Source organism: Hippocampus comes, unplaced genomic scaffold (genome assembly GCF_001891065.2).
Source record: "Hippocampus comes isolate QL1 unplaced genomic scaffold, H_comes_QL1_v1.1 scaffold367, whole genome shotgun sequence".
Classification (NCBI taxonomy): Eukaryota; Metazoa; Chordata; class Actinopteri; order Syngnathiformes; family Syngnathidae; genus Hippocampus; species Hippocampus comes.
The window spans coordinates 198,359-206,629 of record NW_017805741.1 but is presented as its reverse complement, the minus strand read 5'-3'; the positions used below and the strand labels follow the sequence as shown (position 1 = coordinate 206,629).

General features: G+C 57.1%; 1 protein-coding gene across 1 annotated transcript in view; it reads left to right on the top strand.

Moving 5' to 3' along the window:
* Positions 1-1,478: 1,478 nt before the first annotated feature.
* The window catches only part of ankfn1b (ankyrin repeat and fibronectin type III domain containing 1b), a gene marked incomplete at its 3' end in the record, with an annotated part of 56,070 nt that continues 49,277 nt past the window's right edge, over positions 1,479-8,271 (top strand). The window contains exons 1-3 of the mRNA XM_019883314.1: positions 1,479-1,709; positions 5,650-5,828; positions 7,712-7,944. Of these exons, the coding sequence (XP_019738873.1) occupies positions 1,591-1,709; positions 5,650-5,828; positions 7,712-7,944 (531 nt within the window). The remainder of the gene's footprint in view (positions 1,710-5,649; positions 5,829-7,711; positions 7,945-8,271) is intronic.

The following is an 8,271-nucleotide window of genomic DNA, read 5'->3' as shown; positions in this document are numbered from 1 at the left end:
ATTTGTGACCACATTCGTATCCATTGCGCTTTAGTAGATGTACTTCCTGACTCTATTTGGGGGTTTCCTGGAGCTGTTGTTGCCCATTCTTTCGCGCCGACATGGCACCGTGAGTGGAGAATCGTTTTTTTGTTTTGGTCTCATGGCTTCTGCGAGCTCTGGCGTGTGGGGCAGCAGGTCGATTCAAGTGTGGCCTCTGTCATCAAGCCATGAGCTCGGGCTTCGCGTATTGAGGGGAGCTGCGTGGCGTCTGAGGCCCGTCGGCACCAAAAGACCACTAGAGGGCGACGCAGCCCTTCATTTCCAACGTTTGGTCAAAAGGTTGAGGAGGCGAAGGAGTCCAGGTTGATGCTCTGACGGCGACACGTTGGTGATTTAGTTGCGACGTCTGCTTGTAAGGGGAGGGACGCTGGCGCACAGCGTAGCAGTGTGAACATCTGCCGATCAACTTTTCCGGGCTTTTCAATCCAAAAGGTCAGCGCGTTAACGCCCCTCTCTTGGTTTCGCCCCCTTTTTACGCCGCGTCGGAAATCGGGCTGAGAATTGCGGCGTCGCTTGTAAACACGAACCTGAGCCTTGCTCAGACTCGCTTCTGTCTTGTCTGCCGCCGATCAAGCAAGCCCATATCCGAGCCGCGTAGCGACAAGCGCAGCGCGCTTTCGCTGCCGGCCCGGCCCGCATTTTGCCCCGACCTGCCCACTCCAAACTACAGTGAGCGCATGAGGAAATGTTTGTCGGTCACGAGCTGGCAGGATACTTTTGGTGGCGCGTGAAACGGCGTGGCCAAATGTCATCCACTGTCCTTGTATCTGGCTATTTTTCAACGGGACGAATTGCATCAGCGTTGAGAATGGGCGCAGCCGCACGAGGGAGACGCGCGGTCCGGGGTGGCGGCTGTTTGGGGAACTGCCGCCCGTTCACTCGCTCGCCGCCAAGCGCTGCCTCTGCGCATTTGGTGCTGATGAAGAAAACGAGCGAGACCGCGCAGCCCGGCGGGGTGGGGGCGCTGTGCAAAAGCTAGCGCGCCGTCAGACGGCCGGAAGACTCTGCCCATTGGTTGAGGCGGCGCTTGTGCTCATCCAGAGGGCACTGCGAAAGAATCGGAGACAAGAAAAACAAGAGCGGCGGGGTTGGGGCGGACAAGCGTCGCAGCACCTCGGCTTCGGTACGCCGCGCGAGGACCGCCGCCGATGCATCGCGTCCCTCGCGTGCACCTTCTTCTCCCTTCTCGCCGCCTCCGCCGCCTCCTCCTCCTCCTCCTCCTCAGGGGGGCACTGCACCGCTCCTGCCATTTCCGTTGGGAGACACTTCCAAACGTGACTATTTTGAGACACCGGCTGTGTGCGCAGCAGCAAATGAGAGAGGCAGAGTGGAGATTTGCTCCCTCTTTTTTCTTCTTCTTCTCATTTTTCTCGACATTGAGAGGTTTGCACAAGAGGCCCATGGCGCGAGGGGAGGACTCAAACTCGCAGCCGTCATCCCGGTCCCCGTGAGCCCAGACGCCGAGTCCGCGGGTCGGTGAGGCGGCTTGGCCGAAGGCGACGGGAAAGCCCCAAAAAAGCCCCCCCCCCGTCAGGCGAGAAAGCCACCATGGCGACTTTCGGGAAACTCACGGACTACTTTAATCGGCGTAAGTCTCGGGAGGAGCTGCATGTCGGCAGGAGCTCGCGGCGGAGCGGCAGCTACTGCTGCACGGTGGCGGAGGCCAGGTAACCCGTCAGCCTGCATGCGTCCGTCTTCGAAGCGCGCCGCTCTTCGGAATGGGGGGGCTCGAGCCGAAGAGGGCTGGCCGGGGGAGACGCGGGGGAAGCTAACGTGCGTGTTTTCTGAATGCGTGGCTCGAACCCTGAACCTCAGTACCGTGAGGCCACGAGTCCCCGGTGATTTCCACGGACCGCCAAATCTCCGCTCGCTATTGAATCGATGACGGTTAGCTCACTGACATCAAATTTGAAAATTGGGGGGTGCCTCAAAGTCGTCCCTCCGATAAAAGATGCTTGGATGCGTAGCTCGAGAAACGCCGTCGGGTGCGATGATTAAAGCAAAGCGGCGCCGTTGGGTTCCATTCGCCGGGCGTCCATCCAAGAGGGAAACGTGTGCGCGCGTATCCAAGCGTTGCGGATCACATATCTGAATACGTAGCGTGCGATCGGATTCAAGGGCGCTACGTTGTAAAGTGACTCGCTTTGATTCGGTGCGCTCCCATCTTGGAAAGCAAAGCCCATTTTTCGTTTCGCGGGACGGAACGAGCGACTGATTTTGGCGATGTGTCTTCCACTTTTCACCGTTGGGCGTCGATAGGCAGCAGCGATACGAAAACCCCCCGTTGGTCTGCATCATGTTGTCATCCTTTTGTGTCAACACGAGGTAAAAGTAACAACGCCTGGAAAAAGAAACCGAGAAGGACGTGATCTGAGGTGGGAAGCCGGATTTTGAAATTGGATGTGTTGTTTTCCTTTTCCAATGGACAGGGTGCCCCCCAAAATGGAAACTGTGATTTTCTTTCATCCAAATCAAGTATTCGCGTGGATCGCCCAAAATCAAAGGCGGCGAGTCACGGCCGCTCAACGAGTGAGTCAATTCTTCGGGGACACCTTGTCGTCGTCGTCATGCCGTCGTTGCTGTGTCACGCCGTTGCAGCTGGCAAGATCGAGCCATGCCACTCTTGCAGCTCTTCCAACGTATCGCACGGTCCTACGGGATTCTGTCATTATCTTTGGAGGGGGCGGGGGGTTCGATCTTATCAGATTACGCAAATGAAATGAGTGGTTCCGTCCCTCCCTCGAGGCCGCTCAGCCATCAGGCTGTTTGTACGCCCGCGTGTTGATGCGCGGGAGCAGGCTTGGTGTAGCATAAGCGCGGAGGTGCGCGGGATGCGCGCCGCCACCTGTGCCGCGGGCTGCCGGCTACGATGGTTCCTTCCCATTGACGGATGTTCTCCGGAAGGAGAAATGGCTCCCGCCCATTTCCATGAAAATAGACGAGCTTTTCCGAGCGCGTTGGCCGCAAGACACGCTGTCGCGCATCTTGCCGTCCCACGCGGCGACCGTGTCCTCTCTTCACTGTCGGCTTCAGCGTTGAAATTAGCACCAAGTTTCGTCATTGCTCCCCGCGGCTTCCGCTGAAATGAGGGACGGCGGACGGACGACGTCGCGAGTCGCAAGAAACCGCGCCCTGCCTTTCTGAAGATATTCATCTTCATCCGGGTCATCTTAGACTTTCTTTGTTTTTCGTCTCCGTTTGGCAGCAAGAGCCCGCCCGCACCAAACGTTTCCTGCGGTTGTAGATCGGACTTGCGTGACAGTCAGGAAGGAGATTGAGGTTTCATTCCGGGAGTCTTCCTTGGGAGATCTTGATGCCGTGCCTCGGCATTTGGTTTTTCCTGTCGGTGACAGCGATGCGTCCAGGCTCTGTAGGGAGCGAGCGGCCCCAAAACCCGATTGCCTCCTCGACCGTACCTCGCAGGTGGGAGGAGAGGACTTCCGAACAACTCAACTTTGCTTTGCATCCGGCCAAACGTCAAGCCCGAGAGTTTTCTTTTTTCTCTGCTCCTAAAGTTGGCAAAGAAACACTTTTATTAAAGAAGGTTAAGCGCACGCCTCCTCTGAACACATTCCGACCAGATGCAGATTTGACAAATATCACCTTCTCACGACGCACGTTTGCACATGGGTGGACACCATAACCAGCGCTGCGTCTCTCTCGTGTGTTTGTCGTCTCTTTTGTCTCCGTCCGTCCGTATCTCCCGCTCACCGTCTGGGTCTCTCTCGCACATGCCCTCCGCCTCGTTCTTAGCGTGGCCTTCTGACCTTCTTTCCTCTCACTTGAACTTTTCTGATTCTCTTTCTGTCACCGCATCTCCAGTTGGAGGATGTGCCTTTGACAGGCGTCACCGAGCCGCCGTTAGGAATCGAGGCTCGCGCTCTCCTCTCCAATTTCGTTTGAAGAGGCGTTCTGGTGTGAGTGAGTGAGTGCTGGCGTGGCTTTCATTAGAACACCTTCAGGGTTATTTTTTCGGATCTTATTATCAACGTAGTTTCATGAGCAAAAGAGGTGGACTGACTAATTTATCCCCCCCAGCCCCCCAAAAAAAGAAAGCTCCTTGTGGGCTAGGCAGAATAAAGTGCACCCCGTCTGGAACGCAGCCGTAATAAATGGGGACAAGTTGTTCAGCGCATAATGAATCATAAGCGGGGTTTAATCACAGAGGGCCGAGCGAGCGAGCGAGCGAGTGAGCGTTCTCCCGCCGGTCCGCTCGGCTGCTCAAAGTCGCTTTTGAATTCCCAATTTGGAAACTGTCAAACAGGAAATGATCCCTTTCGTAACGCTCGCACGAAGACGCCATGCTTATTTAGGCGTCGGAGACGGACTCGCCATGAGTCACCTCCACGAAGTCCGGTTCCAATCAAAGACGAACGTCTCGCGCCGACAAGTCATAAATACTTGGTCGGCAGTTGTCCAAAAGGCCGCTCGAAATCGGCCTATTGAGCGGCTGGCTCCGTGAAAAGGGGCGGGTCTCGCCACCGCGCTCCGCAGAGCCACACGCCGTGTCGGTTCCAGCCCGAAGTTCCACCCAAATTCTCTCGGGTGGGCCGCCAGCCGACTCTTTTGGGGCTTTACCGGGTGCCACGTTCAGTACCGAGGACAGTGATCGCACCCCCCTACCAGAGGGAGACGTCCCCTTGTGCTTGATCTTTTTTTTTTGCAGTGCGGTTAGATGTACTCTAAGTCGATTCCAATCTCATGTAAATCTCTTTTTGTCTTCTTTTTTTTTCTCCCCTCATCCATAAACAAACGACGGTCAAAACACGGCCTCCCGCTTTTCGTGCTCAGCGGAGGTCATAAGCCCCGCGGCACGTCCGGGCCGTCTCGCAAACGGAAGGCGACCAATCCCTACTGTTTCCGGACAAACGCAGCTTGCGCGTAATTGCCCCATCGTCAGTCAAAGCGGCGGTCGCAAATGCTGACCGCGTTTCAGTCAGTGCGTCCGCACGGCGCCGGAAACGGATCGGCCGCAGGGTCGTCTCGATTCGTTTGGGGTCCGACTGCGGCGCCGAGCGAGTCATCCCAACGATGTGGCGCTGGATTCTTTGTTGAATTGCTCTCGCGCAGGACGCAGGACGCCGGACGCGCTTTCTACGCCGGAGCGGTCGAATGGTCTTGTGCGATTCGACGTGCCTGCCGATCATCTCCAGACGATTGGACTGAGCGCTTTGCGCTGCGGTGCCGCTGCCTATTGATCGGCTTCCCGCCGGGCCCTTCGGTGGCATCGGCCGGCCTCAAAGAAAAGCAATTTCCGCTGCTTGTTTTCCGAAATGGCCTCCGACTTGATTATGTTGAGGTGGAAGCCATTTCACCATTGATCTGTACAACTGCTCTCTTGTCGCTCCTTAACAGTAAACTGCTTTGCGTGCGCGGGCGGGGGCGGCCGTTTGGGGAAAAGGCGCGCGAGCGCTTGCTAATCATTCTGCCAGAAAGGCATCCGGGCCACTCCTCCAGCCGGCGAGGGCCGCTCGACGCCAGGCGCGCCGGCTGCAAGAAGCCGTCCCGCATTACCGGCGTTGATTTATTATTATTATTTTTTTCCGTCGGGATCATCGGTTGCAATCCCAACAGCAATCGGATTTGCTCTGTTCTGTTCCCCACCAGGTCGCTGGAAAGGAAGTTGCAGAGACCCACCCTGGCCAAGTCCCGCACCCTACCCAGCATCCCCCAGTCCCCGCGCGTGTCCAGAGTCCACCGCTCGGACCTCGTCGGCGGAAGTCCGCCTCGCCGAAAGAACCCGCCCGCTGCCGGCGGCCCGAAAGCCCGCACGCTGCCGCCCGCAGGTGAGCGTTCCGGTTTCCCCGCTGGGGGCCGTGCTTCCCGAGCCGCCGGCCCGCGATCGTGGCCCCGTCTTACGTCGACGTCACATAAGGCCGATCAAAAGCGTTCGTCAGCTTGCTCGCCGAAATGAACAAAGTGACGCGACGCCACCTTTGGGCGAGCGATCCGAAGACTCGACGCCGGTAGTTGTTGCGGTGGCCTTTTGGCATCTGGGAATGCAGACATCCCCGCCCCGCCCCACCGGATGGCGCCGGCGCTCCAAGCATGTCACCAACACGCCGACGCTGCGATCTTATGGCGAAGGCTTAGCCGCGACATCCAATCCTTTTCCGATGCGTTTTGAGCGCTTTCGAGCACACGGGTGTGGGCTCCGGTCAAAAAGGGCTGCGCTCTCCGTTTGAATGGCTCTTAACTCTTCCTGAAAAGCTCTCGTTCTCGTACGTCATCCTCCCTCCATCTCTCAAGCGCACCGTTTTTTTTGGATTGCTTGTCCACTACCGTTGGAATTGATTCCCACTTTCGCTCTGCGTTTGCGTCCGCTTCGGAAACGGCCGGCTTCGGGAGGCCCGTTTCGATTTGGCTATCGGCACCGGTCGCGACGAGTTTTTACGCTGGGTGTCTTTGTTCCCCGCTGCTGCCGCCGCCGCCGCCGCCGCTCTCTTGTTAAAAATATCCAAATCGAGAGACGAAACGTGGCCCCTTGTTGCCTAGCAACCGCTGTCATTGTCCAGAATGCCGCCGCGCTTCCGTCTCCCCTTCTTGCTCATTATTTTGCTGCGACTGCTCAAACTTTGTTGTTGTTGTTGTCTTTTTGTGGGTGCGTGCGTGCGCGCGTGTGCGCGAGACGGTGCCAATGTCAACAGACACTCGGTAAAGCTGAGGCACCGTGAGTAAAATGCAAACGTCACCGTTTCATTTGGATTCGGCCGGCCTCACAGTTGCCACTCTTGATTCCTGAACGCCGCGCCACATTGCCATCCCATTATGGTGGTTTTTTTCAAGTCCTTCCCCCCCCCCTCCCACTAGAAACAGCGTACAGTATCTTTGTCCATCTGTCTATGCCAGCAACCCGTAGGGATAGGCCATGGCGCAAACGCGGTTGGAGTGCACGTTTTTCCAAACCGAGACACTCCGTGACACGACTGCGGTGTCTGTGAACGGCGACGCTTTCCGCGGAAGGCCGCTGTCGAGCGCAAGTGGACCGGAAGAAATAGTCCATCCAACAAAGTCACCGTTCGTGTTCTTCAGAAATTGGCTGCTTCGAAAAGAGGAGTTTTCAACGCCAAGAGCAACGTTGACGTTTTTTCAAGTCCTTCTTTTCTGTGCTCCTAACATTGAAAAAGAAACACTTTTGGGAAGGTTGAGAGCGCGCCTCGAAGGAACGGATCCCGACCGGATTCGGATTTGACAAAGGTCAGCGGCGTTTGTGGCAAACATCGGGGCGAGCGCTATGGAAGTCGCGTGCGGTTTGCGCTCGGCGAGCGAGCCAACGCATGTCAACGCTTGGCGCCGGAAGACAAGGCGGCAAATGAATGACTTCCTGCCTCTCCCCGTTGCTAAAAGAGCCATTTTCATTCGGCGCGCGGACCTGCGGTCGGCCGATTGGAACACTCCGGTTAGCTTTCGCTGTTGGTGAGCAACCATGACATGAGGCGCATCGCAAAAATGTGTGCATCAGAGCCACGTCAGTTATTCGAATTATTTGTTGTCTGTGTGAACGTGGAAGGGGGAGGACTTGTCACCCTAACCCTTGAATGGAATGTTGCCGCACGTCCAATTCAACGTGGCGAGCTCTGGAAGCGAGGCCATCGCTCCCAGTCGAATGACGCACGGGCCCCCTTTAATTTTTGTTTGATTTTTTTCGACTTTTTTTAAATTTTTTTAGGTGAACTGTGGCGCTTGGAGGACGACAACATGGAGGGCGAAGACGAAGCGGAGCCAGGGGGAGCCAGACCCCGCTCCCAGTCACCCTTTTCTCACTTGCGGGCACGCGCCGCGTACCTGCGGAAAAGCGTCTCCGCCGACAACCACCTGGACCTGAACGGCGACGACAGCTCGGGGACGGCGGCGGAGGACAAGCCCGCCCGCGGCAGTAAGGCCAAGCTGAAACGCAAATTTGTGAGTCAAACCAGTCCCTTTTCCTCTTGCATGCGCGCGCCGAGCCGGCTTGACGCGGAGACGCGTTTCTCGCTCCGACTGAAGATTTCCAAAGTTGTTGACGTACGGGCCGTCGGCGGGAGAACGCCCATCGTTCCGTGTCGGTTTTTGGGGGACCGCAAAGGATTTGTTTTTGAACGCCTCGGCCGGGTTTGGGCCTTGCTTGGCGCACGCAGTCAGTCGAGGGGGCGACAGACCGCGCGCGGACGATGGGCATGAAAGATTGAGGGCCTTTCTATTGTGCGGCGGTCACCCGAGCGGGTAAGCCGAGACCCCATTAGCAGCCCC